Source organism: Ursus maritimus, unplaced genomic scaffold, assembly GCF_017311325.1.
Source record: "Ursus maritimus isolate PB19 unplaced genomic scaffold, ASM1731132v1 scaffold_1, whole genome shotgun sequence".
In the NCBI taxonomy this organism is placed as follows: Eukaryota; Metazoa; Chordata; class Mammalia; order Carnivora; family Ursidae; genus Ursus; species Ursus maritimus.
Window position 1 is genome coordinate 19,152,989 of NW_024423343.1, and position 22,323 is coordinate 19,175,311.

The following is a 22,323-nucleotide window of genomic DNA, read 5'->3' on the forward strand; positions in this document are numbered from 1 at the left end:
TTTGCCTCCTCTTTGAACATTGGCTTCTGCTAGGTCTCTTCGCTCCCGCAGTTCTTCAGGCAGACGTGCGCTCAGCACTGGGGTTCTCCTAGAACATGATGTCTGCCACTAGAATATGAACCTTGCCCTAATAAAAGTTTCTGAGCAAATCGGACCCTCGAGAAGGGGCTGCTGCCCTTTAGGGGAGGGGTGACTCTATTGCCCTGATTGCACCAGAGCCCCAGCCCTGCCCCCCGCCGCTCCCTCCATTCCCTGCCCCTCACCTTGTGGCAGCCTTTGCTAAGGAGAAGTTCTCACCCGGCTCTCCAGGGCAGGAACTGCTATTGCAAAACTCTTGCTCCATGCAATGGTAATGGATGCAACTCTGGGTGGCCCTGACCCCAAGAGGCGGTGCACAGGCGCTGGCCAGAGCCACAGGGTTGCCCAACCACTGCAGAGGCTCTGGAGGTCTGTGTGAGGCGAAGGGGATGGGAATCATAGCACGCATGCCTGTTTGGGGCCACAAAGTCTGCCCTGGAGCTCAGATAGGGCAGCTAATCCCCTGATACAGAGTGGGGCCCACGCTTCTTCTGAACTGGTATTCTCAGAAGCACCACAATCGGGTGCCCAGGGAATGACACAGAATTTACATACGACTTCTCAGGCAGGCAGGGGATATGATCTTGTACCGTGAAGCTACACGAGTCCTCCTCCACCGTCTTCATGAAAATGTAGCTGAGTGAGCACTGCATGGAGAGTCGGCTGGTCTCGGCCCCTCCCCCCCGGGCACTCACCACTTGGGACCGACCGAGTCACCATAGCAGTTGTGGAAGGAAAGGAGAGAGAGGCCCAAGCCCCATGTCTGTGCTCTGGGGAGCATCGGGGACTCCCAAACACTGCCGGTGGGAGGGGACCACGCACAACTTCTTTGGGAAACAACTCAGCGGTTTCTTAAAAGTTACACGTATGCCTATCATAGGACCTGGCCATTTCATTCCTAGGTATTTCTCCAAGAGATATAAAAGCAAATGTCTGTACAAAGACTTGTACACAGCTGATCGCAGGAAACGTACATGTCACAGCCTCTAACTGGAAACAATCCAAATGTCTGGCGACATGAGTGTGTAAACAGAAGTGTGGTCTCTCCATGCCGTGGAGTTCTACTTAACGGTAAATAGGGACTGTCGATATGTCCACCAACATGCGTGAACCCCAGAATAAGTCCGCTGTGTGAAAGAAGGCAGACAATACAGAGTGCGTACTCTATGATTCCGTTTATATAAAATTCCGGAAAACTAGGGTCTAAGGGGTAGAAAGCAGATAAGTGGTTGCCTTGGGAGGAGGAGGGGGGAGGTTACAAGGGGCATGAAGAGACTCTGGGGATGATGGCTGTGTTCATTATTGTGAATATGGTGATGGTTTCATGGGTGTACATTACAGTCAAACTCATCCAATTGTGCGATTTATGCGAAGTGTGGTCAATGTCAATAGGACCTCAAGAAAGCTGTTGAAAATGAAACAGCAAAAGTAGACCTTCAAAGCCCACTCCAGACAGGATGCTCCCAAGTGTGGTGAATGGTGGGCTGGGTGAGGTGGGGGTGCGGAGAAATGTCAGGGCCCCTGGGTCTTCTTCTTGGCCCAGGATGTTCTGAGCCTGGAGGGCCTTTAGGGAGGATGGTGCCTGGCGCCCTTCCCGACAGAAGAAGCCCGGACAGCTGTGAGCTTTCTCAAGCCGCCCCGCTCATGGGTGGGGGATGCAAGCCGCCCTGCTCATGGGTGGGGGATGCAGGGCTCCAACCGGCCTCCTGTCTCCTGCCTGCGAGCCGGCAGCTTCCACTCTCCACACTGCAGATGTGCACACAAGTGCTGTCCACCTTAGATCACCAACTTCTAGAGGGCAGGACTGGTCAGACCACAGGGGTGGGAAGGGCGGAGGGAGGAAGCTGGCTGGGGTGGCGGTGGGTGGCCCGACCCAGGTGATCCCATCAGTTGGATTGAGCGTCTCCCTTCTGGGAGCAGGGTGGGCAGCGGCGCTCTCTCTTCTTGTAATCCACAGAGCAGGCATGGCAAACCAGGCCTCCGCAGAGCCTGGGAGCAGAGTGGGAAGAGTGGGGAGCTCATGGGTGTGTGGCGGGGAGGGGAGCATGGGGTTTGAGCATGCACTGTTCCTTATCTCCCAGCAGAGCAGCCCTGGGTCTGTCCAAGGAGGCCTCCCCTTTCCTAAAAGGTGTCTCAATGCCCCACCCCTTCCAGAGTCCTTTAAATCCAAATGGTAGGTTCTCCTGCTGGCCCCCTTCCCTCTCTCCCACGGCTTGTCCTGCCACCCTGTTCCCAGAGGAAGGTGAAGAGAGCCGCTTCCTCTGTACTGGAGATCTCCTCCCATTCCAGAAGCCTGTTCATGTCTCTTCTCGGAAGGATTGCACAGTCCCATCTTCCAGACACTGCTGCTTGTCTGACCCCTTTCCCCTGTTCTGGTTCATGTCTATGCTAAGTGTTGTGTAAAGTGAGTGGCCGGCTCTAAGTAGCTTTCATAAACCCTCAGTTCCTATGTCCCTCCCTTCCCAGCAGGGGCAGAGCACTGTGGGCTGGTAGAAGCAGCACTTGTCCCAGACCAAGGCTTCTGTGCCCTCCCCATTACCTGCACGGGTACCGCCGAGACAGCCGGCCAAAGATCTTGCTGCAGTCCACGCAGCATCCGGGGGCCATGGAAGACAGATGCTGGGCTTTCTGCCACAGGTCATCCTTCTCTCTGATGGGTGGATGGGGGTGGGAGACGCACACGAGACCGGAAGATGGAGAGACCAAGAGGGGGAGAAAGAGAAACACGGAGACATAGAAAATGAGAGGGAGACAAAGAGGGACAGAGAGGATGGTCAGAGAGAAAGGAAGTCAGGGAGTCGGAGAGGGAGATAAAGAGAGACACACAGAGAGGTAGATGGGGAGATAAATGTAGAGAGAGAGAGAGAGAAAGACCAAGAGAACAAGATGCAGAGACACACAGAGACACACAGGGAAAGGGAGAGACAAATATAGAGAAAGATGGAGAGACAGAAAGAGATGTAGTGATAAAGACAGAAATAAAGAGACCATGAAAGACACACACACACACACACACACACACACACACACACACACAATATGAGGGAGGCTGTAGTCTTTGGGAAGATGGATGGTGATGCCCGGGTCCCCCTCGTCCAACATAACCTTCATATCCCACCTCCTCCAAGGAGTGCTCCCTGATTGTAGAAGCTCCCAGCAGTTTCTTATAATGCCCTTAGCTTTTATTTGGCACTTCATACAAATCCCCTTCTAGTTATGTATGCTACACTCTTGCAAAACTATCCTCACTCTGTGTGTGTGTGTGTGTGTGTGTGTGTGTGTGTGTGTGTTTAAGGATGTTTAGGCGGCACCTGGGTGGATCAGTCAGTTAAGCTCCGCCTCTTGATTTCGGGCAGGTCATGACCTCAGGGTTTTGTGAGATCGGCTCTGAGCAGGGCATGGAGCCTGCTTAAGATTTTCTCTCTCTTTCCCTCTGCCCCTCCCCCTATGTCTCCCTCTTTTAAAAAAAGGATTTTTTTTGGTCAAAATGATACATACACATGACTTAAAAATCCAACAGTACAGAAGAACTTATACCAAACGGAAATAGACACCCTCCCCACTTCTTCCAATCTCAGTGGCAAACCACTTCGTATACTTTTTCTCCTTGATGTTACTTCCACACTTAAGTAATATGCTCATATCCTCTCTTCTTGGTGTATCAAGACAGAACATCTACAGAGCTCCTCACCTTGACGTCAGGGAGTCAGCTTATTTAGTACCATCCCCACTAACTCCACCTCCTTCCTCCCCAGAATATCCCTATTGTTGGTTCCTCTCTTGCTACTGTAGTTTTGCGGAATATACTCACACATTTATTTCTCACTCATCCTATAAGCACAGATAGCATCCTGACTGCCATTCTGTAATATGATGCCAGCATCTCTTCCTCTTCAGGGGGCCTCCTTTGCCCACCTCCTACTTATCTTTTCCTGCAACATCCACTACGGTAGCCACTAGCCACATCTGGCTACTTTAATTTATATTTAATTCAACTAAAATGAACTAAAATTAGAACTTCAGTTCTTCAGTCACACAAGACGCATTTGAAGTACTCAAGTCACTACATGTGACTGGTAGCCACCATATTGGAGAGGGCAAATATAGAACATTTCCATCCTCACAGAAAGTTCTATTGGATTCCATCCTATACTTAATAATGCTTAGGTGATAACATTTACATTTGTTCCATAATTGCAGTTGTTTTCTGTGCTTGGTCTTTAGTTTGATTCTAACATTAAAAAATCTATTAATACTATTTACATTATTAGACAACATATACGCATATTGCTTCAAGGAGAGCTAAGATGTGTTCTAAACATTTCCTTTCTTGGAAAGTTTCTGGTTTTCCAGGACTTTCCAATTACCTTTCTTTGCCCCTTGCATGACTTGCCTTTAACATAGCCTAATTATTCCCTCTCTCCAACAAATTCTTCATCATATCAGGTATTCTATTGATTCTCTTTCTCCCCAGAGACTTTCCTCCTGGTCCTCAATACTGCTCCTACAGCCTGGACATACTGATCCCTGGGCTTGCTGTCCTCTTGTCATCTTGGGAATTCCCTTTACTTCTCTCCTAGGCTACCGTGACTGTTTCCTGAATTCCACATCTTCTTTCTTGGCTTACTTCCTCGTTTTTCTGAAGTACATCCTTAATTAACTTCTCAAGAAAGGCTATGTGGGAGGTACATTTTCTGTGATCTGTTTTTCTGAAAAACGTCTTTCCTGCATCACCTTCCCTACTCGCTTCATAATTTGGCTGGACTTAGAATTCTAGGGCAAAAGCTGTCTTTCCTTAGAACTTTAAAGTATGACTGCATTGATTCTTCTTCTTCTTCTTTTTTTTTTAAGTAAACTTCACACCCGGTGTGGGGCCTAATGCAGGGGTTGAACTCACGACCCTGAGATCAAGACCTGAGCCAAGATGAAGAGTTGGATGCTTAACCAACTGAGCCACCCAAGCACCATTGATCCTTAACATGTTTCTCTGTGTCCTACTTCTTTTATAAGTGACGTGTCTGAGTATATTGTCCTTGCCTTTATTTTACAGAGATTTCCCAATGATGTATCTCGATGTACATTCCCCTTCCTTTCGCTTGTTGTACTGGTCACTCAAGTGAGATCTTTACATCTGAAGACCTGTGACCCTCAGAGCTGGGAAAGTCTCTCATCTTTTTATCTGATAATCTCCTCGATTTTATTCTCTCCTTTGGAATTCTTGTCAGTTGGAGAAGATAGTGAAACTCCTGGATTGTTTCATCATGTTTGCGATTGTTTCTCTTATGTATTCCATGTCTTCCTGCCTTTCACTCTATGTCCTGAGAGACTGACTCCTCTTTCTTTTCCAATCCTTATGATAAAAAAACTGTGAGCGATATTTTATTTTCCAAGAACATGTCTCATCCTTTGACGGTTACGCTCTGCAGCGTCTTGTTTCACAGGAGACGGAACTTTTTGTTTATCTTTGTCGCTCCCTTTTATGTTCTAGATTCTTCTCAAACATCTGGGGATCTCTGGTTACCATTTCATGTTTAAGCTGCTGGAGCTTTAAGTAGTGGACAGGGGTGGTTGGCTTACGGCTTCCCTTTAGGAAGGACTGAGCAGGGAGCTACCTGCCCCACGGACTGTCAAATGTCAGAACATACCGCTCTTTTATTTGGGGGCATCTAGCGGTTTTTTTTTTTTTTTTTTTTTTTTTTTTAGAGAAGGATGTTTTAATTATTTGCCTGGGAGATAGATCCCTGAGGGTTGATATTCTGTAGTTGGGGAGGCAGGCAGAAAGCAGGGAGTGTTCACTGCTCTTTCTAATGACTTTATCAGTTAATTTCCCTGATTTCTGTCCCTCGTCTCATTTCTGCCATCTGTGTTCCTGGAGTCTCTGGGCCCTGAAGTTCTAACTTGGGCTAAATCCAGTATCTGTTTTTTCATCCATTTTCTGGTTTCTGGAAACCAGAAACTCTTCTCTGTGGTTGGCTCCTCCACCTTTCTCTCTATTATAAGTTTTATTTCCTTATTTCTTTACCATCATTCTAGTGAGATCTCAGGATGGAAAAGAGGTGATGTGTTGTGTCCGTCTACCATCTTGATGCAGAAGTCAGCCTCTATGGCTTCCCCCCTTCTTTTTGCGTAGGGCCAGATTTTCCATCATGCTTCTGCAAGGGACATTATATTATATAGTTTGGGATCCTGTGATGAGTTTCTTTAACATGAGGAAAAGCATTTTTCTCTCTTGATGCACTGGTGTACTTCCTTGGAATGCCTAGTGACACTTAGGCAACTTTCCGGGTTTCCATTTTTGATTCAGCTGCCAAGATGCTCAGAGTTAAATTTCAACCCTAACCCTTATCCTAATACCTTGAGAGTATATATTTTTCCTCTTCCATTTCATCTATTTTTCTTTAACAATCATATATATACACACGGGTATATATATATGCATATATACCTGTGTGTATATATATATATACATATATGTCATATATATACACACGGGTATATATATATGCATATATACACATGTGTACATATATATATATATATATATATATATACATATATATATGTCTTTTATTGTTGGCTACCTTAAATTCTTTTGTGAGACATACAGCTAATTTTTTACATATTCCCTTTCTCCCAGTTGACAGTTCCTTGGAGGAGATCATTCCTTAAATTCTTTGCTCTTTCCAGGTTGACATCTCTCTTCTCTCATCTTTAATATCACCTGGATTTTGTGCAAGAGGATTTAGATGGTTCCTCAGCGACCTTCCAATTCTAATGGAACCTGAGTCCAATGGTGTCCTGCTTTCTGAGCTGGGATAAAGTATAACATTAGCTCCCCACTAGCCTGAAGGGCAGAAACCAGGCTTAGTGGTTTGGACTCGATCCTGGCGAGCTCAGCCTCTGGAACCTAGGACAGCTGACCCAGGACGGCCCATAGGCCCAGGGGTCTGCGGAAGTCCAGCAGGCAGTCAGGTACAGGACATACGATTAGCTTTTGGTTAACCTCCCCCTTCTCTCAATTCCTTCTCTTTCCATGGGCTCCTTTCCTTTCCCCTAACCTTAGTAGGTGTATGTGTATGTGGGGGTGGGTGGGAGTGGTGGCGTGCCTGAGAGCCAGACTCTCTCTAATTTATATGCTGTGTGTCCTTGCTGGCCACATCGGCCTCTCTGACCCTTAATTTCCTCATCTATAAAATGAGGAGAACAGCTGGGGTGGCCAAAAGAAGGAGATGAATTAGCATACATAAAAGGTTCAGAACCCTGCTTGATAGTGCTTAGTGGAGTAGAATTTTCATTCCCCGGTCTCTACAACCCACGCCAAACCCCTTCCACATCCCTGCCCCGCCGCGTCCGCCCTTACTGGATCAGCTCCAGCACCCTCATCTTCACGGCGCGGACCAGGTCCCGCTGCCCTCCAAGCTCCTCCTCGTACACGGCGTCCCTCCTCTCGGCCTCCTGCTGCTTGTGCTCCAGCTCTGCCTGCAGCCGGGCCCTCTCTTCCCAACACCTGTGCACAGAACGAGCACTCAGGTCTCAGCGTTTGTCCCGAGCTAGGCCGGGTCTCCGCCTGCCGGGGAGCGCCTGCGGGGAGCTGGCGGTGCCTCCCACGGCGGACGTGCTCACACACACCACACACACCCACACACACTGACCACGCACGTGCTCACGTATATGTACACACTCACATATCCTTCCGCCCCTCACAGCCCCCATGCCACACACACACACACACACACACACACACCAGATACACTCACAACCCAAACACCATGCCTCACAACACATACTACACAAGTCACAATACACCACACGCACTACACACATCACACACACCACATAACGTACATCTCACACTACATACTGATATCACAGCAGATACACTTGCAACACAGCACACACACACAACACACTCATGACACAACACACATATACCACATACCACACACCACACACTTACAACACACATACCATGTGCCACACACACACCATACACACCACACAATATACACACATGACACACACTACACACACACTCCCATATACACACATACTCCACGCATTCTCCACACCCCCACACGCTCCCAGGCCACGCACATGCACACACACGTATCACACATTGTGCCACACACACCAAATGGAGGACGGTGTATAGCACGACATCTGTAGGCTGACTCCTTACCACCCATTCAAAGGAATGAAAACAGGGTGTAGCCAACATTTCCATTTGCATTTCTTTTCTTTTCTTTTTTTAACATTTCCATTTTAAAATGTAATTTTCTTGAAAGGCATACTCACCATCATGGCAGCTCACTGGAGGGAAAGGGGGGTTGTCTGGGGCTGCAGGCGGGATGGGCTGTGCCCGGCTGAGAACAATTGTTGGTTTGGGAGGGGGGTAACTGGTGTAGGGCTTGGGTGATTTTTAGGTTTTAAAATATTTTGAAAAATTATGGTACATTGTCTTTTCAATTAAAAAGGCAATATTAAACATATGGCTTTCTTAAATTTTTGTTTCAGTTTGGGCTTGGCATCGCCTCAGCTCTATTCTTGCCTCTTCTTTTTGTCTTTGGTGGCTTCCTAGAAGGTTCCAAGAAATCTGCTGGACTGGAAATAAGAAGGTCCCAGCCCCAGGTCAGCCCCTCCCTCCATCGCTCACATGGGAGCGTGTTGCAAAGACGGGTGCACATCCTGTGACCTCAGATATGTGTGCGTGTGTGTGTGCATGTGTCTGTCTGTGCGTGGCCACACCCCGGGCTTCAGTGTGTTTGAGGCTTGCAAGAGGCTTTACAGCGAACTGAATTATGAATTTTTACAACGCCGCTGTGTAGCAGGCCTCAGAGAAGAAAGCTGGGTGGGCTGTAAAATCAAACCGACACCAGATACCCATGGAAATCCTGAAAGACCAGTCAGTCCCTGCAGCCCTAAGGAAGGCTGTTCCAGGGCTGCGTTTTTACTTTAAACAAACATTGGTCTCCAGTATCCTTACTTCTTAGTATTGGCGTTTCCTTTTCCCAAGCTAGTTTACTTGTGCACTGATCCCAGGGCCTTGGTGTCGCAGGTGCAGGCCCTGATGTGAGCACTGTGGTTACAGTGTGTCTTTGAGGTGGGAGGGAGCATTTATTAAGCACCTACTGTGTGCCAGGGGCTGTTCGACGTGGCAGGAATAGAGCAGTGCCTATGGCTCTCGCTGGAGCCCCAGAGTGTCTGGGGCAGTGTTCAAAAGAAGTGATAGGCCACTAACATGGTGAAGCTGAGCGTATGATCGGGATAAAGGAGAGGCAGGGACAGACTTGAGAGGGTGCTCGAGAAAGACTCCTGAGACGAGGTGACCTTTAAGCAGATCTAAGAGATGAGAAGTCGGCCATGTAGAGCCAGTGAAAGGCACATGCAAAGGTCTGCAAGTTGGCAAGAACTTGGCGTGTTTGAGGAACTGAAAGAAGACAAGGGAAGCTAAACATCATGAAGGGCAGGAGGTGGGGGTAGGCAAGAGACGAGGTGAAAGAGGCAGGGCCTGATCTCTGCCTTGCTGGCCCTGGGAGGAGTGGATTTTCATCTCAGTGCAATGGAAAGCCACCCAAGTATTTCAAGAGGGGGCTGACAGACACTCCTGGTGCAGGAGGGGACGTGGAAGGAATTCAGGTCTATTGAACACCTACTACGTGCCAGACCCTGAGCTCAGTGCTTTATAGCCTGGTGTCGTTTAATTTTCACAAATGTATGGCCAGGTAATATGATCGTCATTTCACAGGAAAGAGAACAGAGCTTCAGCGAGGAAATCACACTTGCTTGACATGTGGAGGGGGCAGAAATCTGGATGCAGGCCTGTCATGCCATCAACTCTTTTTGCCTCCCTACACTTTCGTGGTTTACGGCGCCAGTGCTGAGTGGGCAGCCGGCGGGAGCAAGGGACGGATCCGTATGAGCCCTGGTGTGCCTCAAAGGAGCTCGGGTGGGGGGAGGGGGAGGAGTGTGATGTTTGCCTAATTCCCCATCTGAGGACCTCTTCCACTTATATCTGATCTAATCACCTTTGCTTTGAGGTCTCACCCAGGGGCAGAGGAAATCCACCTGCTTGGAAAGATGGTCTCACAGAGCATTGGAGCTGGAAGGAGGAACTTTAGAGATCCAACCATCTCCTTTTGCAAATCAGGGACCAGAGGCCAGGGAAGAAAGGCCAGTTTCCCAAGGTGCCACGACCAGAAAGCTGGGAAGTGGGTATCGAATCCTCATAGCTCAGTTCCAAATGTATTTTCTTAGCCCCTGGTTGGTCTGCTGGGGCCTGGTGCTTGGCTGGTTGGCTGTGTCTCGCCTGTGTGTCCAGCCTGGGGCTCTGCTCCCAGGGGCTGCACCGCTGCCCACCTTCACTCTATTCTCTACACCACAGACAGAACAATCCAGAAAACCCTGGGACCCCTCACTTCCTGCTCAAGGCTCTGCTCCAGTCTTCCAGAGCACATGGAAGTCTCCCTCTGCTCCAGCCCCACGGGCCTGCTTGTCCCCACGTGCATGTCTGGGATTTTGCACTTGCCGGTCCCTCTGCCTGGAGCACTTCTCCCACCATATCTGCACGGTCTAGTTTTTCCAGGGATCGGGGCTTCTGCTCAACTGTCATCTCCTTGCAGGGGAAGCCCGTGACTCTAAGTCTAGGTGACTCTCCTTTCTCTAGCCCCTTTCCTGGACTGATGTTTTCCCACAGCCCCCTGATTAGCTGACATCTGATTTCTAGTTGTTGATCTGTTGTCTGTCTCCGCAGGTCCTGGACAGCAGACACCGCCTGGCCTGTTCACAGCTGTCACCCTGCTCATGGCCACAGTAGAAGCATGATACTAGTCTTGGCTGCCTCAGTGGGCCCCATGGCACTTCTATCTGGCGGTGGTGAGACAGCCAATCTCCATCAAGACAGCTTGATGCCCATGGCCCCTGGAGTGAGATGTTCCTCCTGAGTTCCCTGGATCCCAGGAGGCAGGGGAGCGCATTGTCCTCCTAGCCCGCTAAAGCTTCTGTTCCCAAAACCCGCGTTCTGACCACTCTCCAGCAGATCCCCAGCCCGTGCCTCTCCTCTGAGCTCCACACCCTCCTGTCTGGCCAGCGCCTCCACTTGCTCCCATGGGCGTCTCAAACTTAACATGCTCTCACCTCAACTCCTGAAATGTCCTCCACAAGCCTGCCCTGCCATGGCAGACCGTCAGCTGGGACTCCAGCCTTCCAGCTGGTCAGGCGGGAAAATGAGAGTCAGTCTTGACGTCTGTTTTTCTCTCTACCATCAGGAAGCCTGGCCTCACAGTGGATCGAGAATCCTACAACTTCTCTGCACCTTCACTGCCAGAGAGCATTTGGGGGCTCCCCCGCACTCCCCTTCCTCATCAGCGTCCCTGCTTCCTTACAGACTAGCTCCATAGAGCAGCAGCCTTGAGCCCTTGAAAGCACAGATCAGTTTGGAGTAGGCACGCCTATGGGGACAGACGAGCACTTGCTCAGGGCGGGGCGGTTGGGAGAAAACGGGCAGTGACTGCTAATGGTACAGCGTTTCTCTTTGGGTGATGCAAATATTCTAAAACTGGGGTGATCGATGCACAATTTTATGAATACAGTAAAACCCACTGAATTGTTAAAAAAAAAAAAAGCTGACGTACTTAAAGCAAACAGTCACGTCTTGTCCCTTCCCTGCTCAGAACTCTCAGTGGTTCCTATCACACTCTGAGTCAAAGCCAGGGTCCTTCTGATGACGTGCGAGGGTCTCCCGTTATCCTACTGACCTGCCCCAGGTCAGTCTCTCCTCTCCCTCTGTCCGGTGGGAGGAGCCCGGGGGGGGGGCCCTTTGGGGTTGGTTTCTGGGCCCACAGCCTCTCTCAGCCTTTTAAGCAGAGTCCGTAAATTGTCCCATGATTCAGTCTGAAGCACAGCTGCCCAGGCTCCAGTGGGGTTCGGGCTGGCCTCCCGGCCCCGGGGCGGGCGTCAGCCAGGTACAACACACAGAGCCAGGTGGGCAGACGGAGGCACACAGAGACCAAGCGAGACAGACACAGAGAGACCGAGTCAGACCAAGGGAGACCTTTGCATGGCGGAGATATTTAAAAAGTTCTGAAAGAGAAGCTCCGACACTGAGAGAGTGTGCTCCGGGCTCTTGAGGTTAATGTGATGATGGACAGTCGAACAAGCTGGAGGGTGAGAGGGGCTGAGTGGGATAGACAGAGGGACTGAGATAAACACAGACGCTCCAAATATTGCCTGAGGGCCCGCGGATAAGCCCGCTGGTTCTGGAGTCGGCTGCTGGGGTGCAGACCTCACAACTCTGCTAACTGGTGACATTGCGTGAATTGTGTGGTGCCTTTGAGACTCAGTTTCCCTATCTATAAAATGGGGATTTTTAAAGAACCTACCTCATAGGTTTGTTAGGAGGAAATGCCTAGAACTGTGCCAGGAACATAGTAAATGCTTAGTCCGTGATAGTTATGAAGATGATTGTGATTCAAGAGGGTGAAAGACAGGCTGTAACAGGGAGCAGGAAAATGAGAGACAATTGAACAGGGGAAAGATGGAGAGACGAAGGGCAGGAGTGTGGAGGGGCAGGGAGGGAGACTGGCTTAAAAAGAGAGGGGAGCAGCCACAGAGGGGCAAAGGTGAGTGTGGAGGGCAGGAGGCATCCACCTCTCTTGGAGGCTCTCAGGGAGGCCAGCGAGGGAGGGGCTGGCAAGTGAGGGGGGTGGGGGGAGGTCAGTGGGAGCTCCTCGAGGAGCCCCAGGAGTCATGCCCTGCATGCCTCAGCATCTGGAAGTTGCGTCCAGCACGGGAGGCACTCAGAAGGCGCTTACTGGCATGACCACGAAGGGGCGAGCAGGAGCCAGGGAGCGCCTGTGGTCCTGCCGGCTGGGCCAGGCCTGTTTGTGCTGGTGGTCGCCAAGGTTACCTGCTGAGCTGCTCCTGCAGTGTCCTCAGCTCCCCTTCCTGCTCCTTCAGCAGCTGCTCCTGGTGCTGGGCCTGCTCCTTGGTCTTCCGGAGCTCATGTCTCAGGCTCTTGGGGGTGGGGGGTAAAGGAAGGTAAAAGGAGGCTAAAGGAGGAGGGCAGAGATCCCAGCCCCCCCCCCCCCCCCCCCCAGTCTGACCTGACAAACATCCCCGTGAGGCCCCAGGCCAGGGGAGACAGCCCTTCAGGGGAGGGCAGGACTGCGGACAGCGCTGGGCCCTGAGAGGCCAGGCTCTACCCCTGGGTGCGCCTGCAGCCACCATTTCTTCCTTTGCTGAAGGATGAAAGTTATAGCTCTAGGGGCATGAAGACTCCGGCTAGAGAGGAGGCTCAAGGAAAGCTTGAAATCAATCTTGGTGACTCTAGAAGCGTCTACAAGGGCAGCTAGGCGGCTGCCCCGAAGAGCTGATGGGGAGGGGTCTCAGACTCAAGTGCCCCGCAGGGGCCAGGCAGGTAGGACTGATGAATGAAGCGGGCCTGGCCTGAGGGTAGGGTAAGAAGACCCCCTTGAAGATTAATCATCCCGTGCAGACCAATCAGAATTGATCTGTGGGCTGCAATGCCCCTACCCCCACCACTGAAGACTCCCACCTGTGGGCCAAGTTAGAGAGGGGGGAAGAGGCAGGTACAACGCTCAGCTGCTCTCACCTTGACCACAGCCTGCAAGGCCACCTCTGCCGGCTCCTTTCTCCTGGTCACACTGGTCACTCCTCTTTCCTCTTGTGGTCTCTCTGGGGTGGAGTCTTCCTTTGTTCCCAGGTCCTGTAGGACCTGGGGCTCCCCCGGAATGCTAAGCACCTCCCACTCCTGCGGGCTCCCTGACATCCTGTCCTCTATTGTCCCTGTGGGGCTGGAGGCCGGCAGCCTGTGTACCTGACCCCACTCTGCTCCCCCTTTGTGAGTCCCCTCTGTACCCGGCAGAACCCCTCTGCCCTCAGCCTCTGTCCCTATCACCTCCTTCGGAGCTCCGTCGGCACACTCCCTCTGTCCCTGGCAGCTGGGTGAGTTCTCCAGGCAGATCCCAGTTGTTGGGGCTCCCTTTTCCTGGGCTTGCTGAAGCTCCTCCCCCGCTGGCTCCCACATGCTCTGGGGGGGCCCAAGGCTCCTGGGATCTTCTCTGTTCTTTTCCACGAAGGGAGGAAGCTGCCTGTGTTGCTGGGACCTCGGGAGTCCAGCTAACTCATCTTCCCTGGGCGCATCTCGCAGACAGCCGGCTGGGCTAGTGTGCGGCGTCTCTGGCCGGACTCCTGTGGGGTCTCCACATGTGGCTGAGACCTGCAAGAAGCCCCCAAAGCCACTCTCAGCACCAATTCACCAACCGGGTGCACAGGAGAGGCCACAGACCTAAACCAAGGGAATGGGATTCAGGAGATCCGGGACAGGGCCCAGCAATCGGAATGTTACCATCGCCCCAGCTGCCTCGGGGGCCCGAGCTTCGGTCTGGTCAGGGAGCAGGGGTGCCTCTCAGTGTTCTTTCCTCTCCTCCTATGCTCCTTCACCTGTGCCTTTGATCTGGTTTCCACTAAGTTCTTCCCACCCTCTCCCCTCCCCCATCCTGCCCCCTGAACTTCTCTGTGTTTCACTTTACCTGTCTGTGAAATGGGAATAGTAACCCCTGCCTCGTACGGTTGTGCTGAAAGCTTAAACAGACCCATAGCAGCTAAGAGTCACCCCTCTCAAGCAGCCTTCTCTGTGCTCCCATGTTCTGTGCGTCTGCAGCACTGCACCTTACAGGTTGTATTGGGATGGGTTCCCCCTTCTGGCCAGAGGCTGAGTCCTCATGGTGTCTATACCTGAGGCGTGGAAGCCGAGGGGGTGCAAAGCAAGACTGGGGGATGGCAATAGCCACAAGCTACCACTTCCTGAGCATGTGGGCGGGGGCCTTGCTCTGTGCTAAGCGGGCTGTCTCAGCGCGTCCTCACAATCACCTGCGAGGCGGTACAAGTACTTGCCAAGGACCTCGGTTATTAGGGGCAGAGCTGGGATTTGAACCCAGAAACCTGGCTCTTCAGTTGCTCCCTGAACTGCACTGAGACATTTGCAAATTGTCCAATGGAGGCGGTTTCCCTGGTGTGCATCCTACGTGCTCCCAGTTATCCACCCGACCACCTCTCCCTCCCCTGGGCGCCCCAGCTCCCCCGGACGGTGCCAATGGTCCCTTTCCCTCCCCGCTATCCTCACCACCTCAGGAATATGAACCCTTGAGTCCTCTGTGGCTTCCCAATCCCCAAGTCTACACGCTGGCCTCTCTGTCTGTCTGTCTGCTTGGTCACTGCTCACCCTGGGGGGCCCAACAGAGATGGAGAGGAGGCAACTCGGAGTGTGGTTGGGCAGAGGCACCTGCTTTGGAGAGTCTTTGGTCTTTCTGGGTCTTCTTCCCTGTGTCCGGCTGGCACTGGAACGACAGGACCTGCAGAGAGGGGCCTCTCTCCGGCAGTGGTCCAGCCACCCATTCACGGCACTACCCCTCCCACCTTCCTGCCCTCCCATCCTCGGGGATGGATCCCCCTCTCCATCCATGCACACTCCCCGCCCACCACGCATCCTGACATCCCCCACTGGGTCATCCTTCTGACCTCCACCCCAAGCATCCAACAACTTCTCATGCGTGTGAACTGTACGGAGCCTCCCGCCTCATGATGGGCTTACACCGGAGAACGGAAGGCTGGGAAGGCGGGGAATCAGGGGCTCAGACGGCAAGAAGGGGAGGTGAACTGAGGAACTGACGAGCTGACGGGGCAGAGGCTGAGCGTGGAGCTTGCTTGGGGTGGGTGGTGGTCAAATGGCAGTGAGGCACTGGAAAGGGGCTTCCCTCCACGTGGGACGCACTCACTCGGAGAACATGGGCCAGGCTTCATCTAGGTCTGGCCACTGCAGGTCCAGGTCGAAGGCTACCCCGTTGAGAGCGTAGAGAGAGTCCAGGAGGCCTTCCCGGAGTTCGGGGCACACCAGAGGGCTCCGGGGGCCGTACCATTCCCTGTGGTAATGGTGATCAGCAGCCTTGGCCTTCGGCCTTGGTGCTTTGCTCCCCTCCCCCCCCAAGAATCTGCCTTTGCTTACACCACATAGTTCCCACGGGAGTGACCTTTGGGGGTCAGGAGGCTTAAGCATTGTGGTGCTACTGGGACTCCTGTGTTCTGACCCCCCTTTGCCCTTTCTTCCTTGACTTGCTTTCATGGCTCTCGTTTTGTTCTCCTTGTTATTAACCCATCCACTGGGGGGAAAGAGGCATCTTTCACAAGGGAGGGACAGTGGCTCAGGGGGAGTCGGGAGGAGCATGTCTCGCCAGCCCCACCTGGTGAACTCTGGGCTCAGGAGGCAGAGCTGCAGGGACTCGGCCAGCTGTCCGTGGGCTAGGCAGAAGCGGATGAAGGCGCGGCCTTTGGCCAGAGGAGTCTTCAGCTGTGGAGTGCAGGGGGTGAGTGGTGGTGGGGGGCAGGGTGGGGGGCGGGGTGCTATTAGGACAGAGGGAGCTCAGCCAGCACAGAGACAAGATGGGAACTTGTACTGTCAGGGGACGAGAGGGGTGCCCGGAGGGATGCCGAGGGCAGGGCTAACGAGACAGGAGGACCAGGTGAGCGGTCTGTGCTCAGCAGAGCAGGATGGGTGGGAAAGGGGCCCTGGAGGCCATCCCCGTCAAGGGCCTGGTGGCAGGACCTCCTTGTGCTGAGGCCAGCCACACCCCCACCTGGCCCTGGCTACCTTGTCCTGTGCGCGGATGAAGCGGGCCGGCTCCGTGCTACCCCGCTGGCGCCACAGGGCGGTGCAGAGGAAGTCCCAGTAATCCTTCCGAGGCCTCAGGAAGCTCTTCTGCTCTTTCTGGTCAAACTGGGAGCGGGACGAGGGACAGGAAAGCATCAAAATGTTTCCACCTTGCATTCCAGCACGCGGAGAGAGGAAAGGGCTACTGTAGACAGACCTGTCTCCACCCTTACTGGCTGTGTGACCACGAGCAAGGTGCTGGACCTCTCTGAGCCTTTGGTATTCTATCCATGCATTCCAGAAACACTTGCTGAGTACTATGTGCCAGGCTTTGTTCTGTGCCCTGGGAACGCAGCAACGAACAAGCTGACTGCATGGGCTTACGCTTGGTAGTGGAGGCAGACAATGAACAAACAAAAAGTAAGTAAAACATATATTGTTAGTGCGGACTGCTAAGGAGGAAAATAAAGCAGGGAAAGAGAACAGAAAACACGTGGTGTGTGTGCACACAGATGTATGTATGTGGTATGTGTGTGAGGCATGTGTGGTGTGTGATGTGTGTGTGTAGTGTGTCTGCCTGCGTGCGTGTGATTTTAGGGGTGTGTGTGTGTGTGTTTTAAAAATTCGAGGATTCGGGGGGTGCCTGGGTGGCTCACTTGGGTAAGCGGCTGCCTTCTGCTCAGGTCATAATCCCGGGGTCCTGGGATTGAGTCCCGCACTGGGCTCCCTGCTCAGCTCTCCCCTCTCCCTCTGCTGCCTCTCCCCCTGCTGCTGCTTCCCCCGCTTGCACTCTTCTCTCTCAAATAGATAAATAAATAAATAATCTGAAAAGAATTTCTGCATTAGAGTGGCTAGAGAGAGCTCACCGAGCAGATACTACTCAAGTCCACATCTGAAGGAAATGAGAAATCGTGCCATCCAAGTTTCTGAGGGAAGAGCAGTCCAGGCAGAGCGAATAGCACGTGCAAAGGCCCTGAGGTGGGTGCACTGCCGGTGTGCTTTAGGAAGCTCAAGGAGGCTAGTGTGACTGGAGTGCAGCAGATGAGGGGTAGACTGGCAGAAGATTCACATGTGCACCCAGCAAACCTCACGTGCACACACGGACACTCACACCACACACGTGTGTCTCACACAGAGACCTGGGAAGGCTATGTGGGTGTATGTGCGGGTGGTAGGACCATCAAGCACCTCAGGGGGTTAGAATGAGAGTTTGATAAGGTGGGGCATAAGAGGGGCTTAGCCTGGCCCGTGGTACGTGCTCAACAAAAGTGCCAGCCGTAGGAAGGGCTGGCCCTAGGACATCTTGCCTCTGAAACTTCAGTCCTCGGAGCAGGGTGGCCACCCCGCCCCACCCCTCCTCACCCCCACCGGGCCCCAGGCTGGCCACACCTTACTTCCTAGGCTACGGTGTCAACCCCCAAGAGTGAGGTCAGATGTCAGGAAGGGCTTGCTGACTCTGAGGGGGCTGAGTATCTGGGGGCTCTCTGGGCATGGAGAGAGGGGAGTGGGAGGAGCGCAGGGAGGGGGGCACCTGCAGCAGCAGCTCCAGGCAGCCGCAGAGTCTGTGCAGCTCAGCACTGGCATCTGTCACTGGCTGCTGCCGGCCCCCGTAGCCCTGGAGGACGGCCAAGACGGCAGCTGTGTGGGGGGGGTAGGTGGACATCAGGCATCAGGTTGTGAGGGCTCCCAAGACCCCTCACTTCTCCCCCGACTCAATCCCAGAAAATCTCTCGGGACACACTCACCTTGCAGGTTCCTGGTGAGGACGGCCCCCTCCTCTGCCATGAGTATTTCAAAATGAGATTCCTCAGGGCTCTGGAAGCACAACCCAGGAAGGAGCCTCTGGGTTCAGCTGCCCAGTTGTCTCCTTATCCAAAGGAAGAATCCGAGCCTAGGCCAGGCATGTGATGTATCTAGAGTCACACAGTGAGTTCACGGGTAGGATCAACAGCCTAGCTCTTCCAGCAGGCCAGCGTGGCAAGGGGACGGTGTGGCCCCTACTAATGGAGCAGTTCCTGGGTGCTGGGTGCTCTGCTCGGCGCCTGACATCCTTGTCTTATTCCGTCCCCGTAATAATCGAGGAGGTCACTAACTCCATTTGATACAAGATGAAAGGGGGCTCAGACAGACAGGTAAGGCTTTTATCTAACGCCACAAAGCTCTAAGCGGAGAAGGTAGAGTTCGAACTCAGGTCTGTGTGCCCACACACAGGGCAACTGGATGGGAGCGGCCCTGGTAATGCTCCCGCCACGAGGACGCTGGGCTGAGGGAAAGTCACCCCTCTCCCCCACAGGGAGCCTTGCCAGAGCAGTCATCACCCTTGAGGCACACATTCATCCTTTCCTGGCCCCCAGCTGAGCGGAAAATGTGTGTTTGAGGGAAGGGAGGCAGCAGTAAAATGAGGCCCCAGAGCTGGGACCAGGCCAGAATGCTGGGTGTGTGTGTGGGAGCAGGGCACCCGGTTTTAGTCCTGTGGTTCTCTCCCAGGGTGGGTCCTGGGGCTCAGAGAGGAATACTGTGGCTGTTGGGGGCCAGTGGCTTATCCTGATGTAACCTGGAGTAAAGACCAGGCATGGAAAACCCTCATGCCCTGCCTCCCAGGACGTAGTTGCTGGAATTTCGGGGGTGGATGGGAGTGAAGAAGCACGGGACACAGTGGAGGGGGAGGGAGAGAGAAAAGAAGGTAAAGGAGGGAGGGTGTGCGGGGATGGTGTTCAGGAGACACTGAGCTGGGAGTTAAGAGACCTGGGTCTCCATCCTGGCCCTGCTACTAACTCACTGTATGACCTTTTGCTTTTCCTGGGCTCAGTTTCCCCATCTGTAGACCAAAAGGCAGACTGAGGGTCTCTGCATCCCCTTCTGGTCCAGATGCTCTAGAAAAACCATGAACACCTAGATGTACCTCCTCAGCTCTCTTTTTTCTGTCCACGAGTCTCTGCCCCCACTCTTGGCATTGCCCCCTTTCTCCAGCCGCCCCTAGACCCCTTCCCTGCCACTTACCTGGGAAGGCCTGGAGAGCGGGCACTGCAGCCTGAGCCTGTCACTTGTGACCGTGGGTCCTGCGCAGCCTTTCCCAGAGTGCCGCCTGGGAAGTGACTCAGGCCCAGCCCAGCACCCTGGAGGGGGAAACCCTGCTCAGAGCAGGAGGAGCACAAAACTGGGTGGGTGGGGAGAGAAGTGGGAGAGGCAGGGTCCAGGGCACCAGGGCAGAATGGGCGAGCTGGGGGATGGTACCCTTCGGGCAGAACTGGTGGTAGAGTCACTTGTTGGCCATACACCAACTCACCCCAGTGACAGCAGCAATTGCCCCTATCCAAGTTTCCTTCTCTTCTCTTCGGGGTCACTTGCTCTTGTCTTTCTTCCTTGTTCCCAGCAGGCGGCGCAAAGAGGCTGGGACTGCTGCCCCACCAGATCCTGCTCCAGGCTTTAGTCTCTCGGTGGAAGTGTGGTGCATGTGGGGGGAGGGAGGACAGCCCCCCGCCCCGTGTATCTCCCTCCTCCTCCCCACCTTAGTCTCCCGGTCCCCAGTGCCATCCTGCCCGACCCGGCACTCCCCTCCTAAAAGAATGGAAGCGAAACCACTGTGAAAGCTTGGATCCAGGACCGGGCCAGCTGGGTGGCCCCGCGGGGCCGTGACCCTCTCACCCTGGCTGTGCTCCGCCTCCTTGAGGCTGGGGTCTTTCCACCTCCCGGTCCTCGTTTTTCTAGGCTGGGATGCCCCGAGGGCGGGTATGGGGGGGGCAGAGAACAGAGGAGCAGGCACCCGCGCGGACCAGTTTCCCAGACTTCAGCAACCGCCCGTAAACAGTGGCACACGCGGTGGCCGAGCCCGGCTCTGCCCTCCCGCCTCCACTTCCTGCCTGTCTCTCCTTCTCTGGGACTTGGTCTCCCCGCGCACAGGCTCCGTCCCCCCTCTCTGTCCCCCAGGTTCCCGCTCTCTCCCTCGCTGTCTCTGCTTATCTGCTTCCTGCCTCCCCTGTCGCGCCGTCGGTCTTTTTCTCGCCCTCCCAGCCTCGGCATGTAGGACCTGACACTTAAAAGGGCAAGTGGTTCAGGCGAGGTTCAGGAGCCACCCAAGTGGGGCAGGGCTGGGAGCGCTGCGGAAAGGCACTGAAGGAATTTGTTTCCCCTGAGCCGGTCCAGAGTTGACTGTGTGTCCCAGGGTAGCTGTGGCGGTTGTCGCCCACCTCTGTAGGCAGGGGGGAGGGCGCCTTCTGAACTGGGGAAGGCCCTACCAGAGCCAAGGCCTGACCTAAAGATGATATGGGCAGCTGGAGCCTCCCCGCTGCGTTCTCTGTTTCCAGTAAGTCTTGGCACCTGGCAAGTGGGCAGCTGACCCGGAGAGTTGGGGATAGGCCGGCACTGGGAGGCAGGTGTTTGTTCTGCGCGAGGCGTCTGTTGGGGAGCCACTAGGTGTGGACACTAGATTTCTCCAAGGAGGAAGTGGAGGACAAGGAGACATTTGGGGTCACTAGGTAGGACTAGGTAACCTTGCTCTAGGTTACCTGCTTAATCCAACCTACCTCCCTGTCTGGGGCCTAGGAAGGTTGCAGCCTCGGATTTGTTTGCTGTGTGGGGTTTGGATTATGCTGCTGTCTTATGCCCCTCGACCTGGGGCACACAGGGTCTGTACCCACACGCAATGTACCATGTGCCCGTATCCCAGCCCTTCTTCCCATTCGCTGGGGGAGCTAGTGAAGCCCGATGTGTGTGTGTGTGTGTGTGTGTGTGTGTGTGTGTCTATGCTGGTGACCCCTCTGCCTCACTTGATCAGATGCCCCTTCGAGGCAGGATGAGGACATATTCGTGGTTATACTCCATAGAACTCTCTGTCCTTCCCAAGCTCTAGCCCTGGTCATCACTGTGATGATTGATCACGGGGAGGGACAGCCCTGGTGGGGTGTAGTAGTTGTCTCAGACCTGGTAGTGGAGGCACAGGTGTGATTCTGATGGAAGCCTGAACTGGCTTAGTGCACCGGGGTAGGGCGAGGCTTCAGGGTGTCAGCTGGGCATCCCAGACTATTGCTTCTCAGCCCTGGCAAAGGGGCAGAGGGTCTGGTGAGTGAAGGGGACCTGGCCCAACCTCCAGTGGTCAGGCCCTTCCAGAGGTCATCAGGGCTTCTCCTCTGCCTCAGAGCCTCATGAGCCCTCCTCTGTCCTTGAAGGTTTCAGGTGGAAGTGAGTTCACGATGTCCCTCCCTCGTCTGTTCCTAGCTCAGACCCTCCTTGACTTCACGTTCTCTGTCTGCCTACCTTCTGCACTGGTGATGCAGGCGGCTGGGGACTGGGGGCCGGGTAGGCCACCTGAGGGTGGGCAGGGCCAGGGCCAGGCGGTCGGGGCTGAGATGGAGGAAGAAGCCACGGGCAGTGGGCGTGGGTGATCAAGGAGAAGGGAGAAGGAGGGGGAAGAGGAGTGAGTGCGTGAGTGTGTGACAGCCACAGGGACAGGGATGGGGACAAGTGTCTGTCTGCATTCGGATGAGCTGGTTTCTGAGTGGCCTCTTGAGAGCGCCTGGCGCTCGCCCATGACTCACGCCCTCCTTTATCTGCAGGATGAAGCTCCATCCCAGCCCCAGCCTGTG

The 22,323-nt window shown here is 53.8% G+C and overlaps 1 protein-coding gene and 1 long non-coding RNA gene across 13 annotated transcripts; one reads left to right on the forward strand and one right to left on the reverse strand.

The window, feature by feature from the left end:
- Nucleotides 1–1,238: 1,238 nt before the first annotated feature.
- Nucleotides 1,239–20,663, reverse strand: RUFY4 (RUN and FYVE domain containing 4). Of its 10 annotated transcripts, none has more exons than XM_040640783.1 (14): nt 20,028–20,229; nt 19,742–19,857; nt 19,521–19,614; nt 18,487–18,556; nt 18,273–18,379; nt 16,742–16,867; nt 16,335–16,441; nt 15,873–16,016; nt 15,320–15,449; nt 13,688–14,314; nt 12,983–13,089; nt 7,439–7,585; nt 2,618–2,728; nt 1,239–2,067 (listed from the first exon to the last, which is right to left on the reverse strand). In XM_040640783.1, exons 3-14 carry the CDS (start codon nt 19,557–19,559, stop codon nt 1,965–1,967), a joined length of 1,818 nt encoding a protein of 605 aa, XP_040496717.1. In that variant the 5' UTR covers nt 19,560–19,614; nt 19,742–19,857; nt 20,028–20,229; the 3' UTR covers nt 1,239–1,964. The 10 variants fall into 10 exon arrangements, with proteins under 10 accessions (XP_040496717.1, XP_040496761.1, XP_040496706.1 ...); XM_040640827.1 differs by having other exon boundaries at nt 13,994–14,314; nt 19,742–19,872; XM_040640772.1 differs by having other exon boundaries at nt 19,742–19,872.
- LOC103662774 lies at nt 8,132–11,715 on the forward strand. Of its 3 annotated transcripts, XR_005837453.1 has the most exons (4): nt 8,132–10,003; nt 10,116–10,286; nt 10,460–10,722; nt 10,829–11,715. It is a non-coding gene; the product is annotated as an uncharacterized LOC103662774 (long non-coding RNA). The 3 variants fall into 3 exon arrangements; XR_005837451.1 differs by having other exon boundaries at nt 10,116–10,722; XR_568568.2 differs by lacking the exon at nt 10,460–10,722.
- Nucleotides 20,664–22,323: the final 1,660 nt, after the last annotated feature.

Coding starts and splice junctions, on each gene's coding strand:
- RUFY4 (XM_040640783.1), bottom strand. CDS start 19,559: ATGGGGAAACTGAGCCCAGGAAAAGCAAAAGGTCATACA. Junction 18,380..18,486: donor CCTCACCAGGAACCTGCAAG/GTGAGTGTGTCC, acceptor CCCCCCACACAG/CTGCCGTCTTGGCCGTCCTC. Junction 16,442..16,741: donor TCATCCGCGCACAGGACAAG/GTAGCCAGGGCC, acceptor TGCACTCCACAG/CTGAAGACTCCTCTGGCCAA.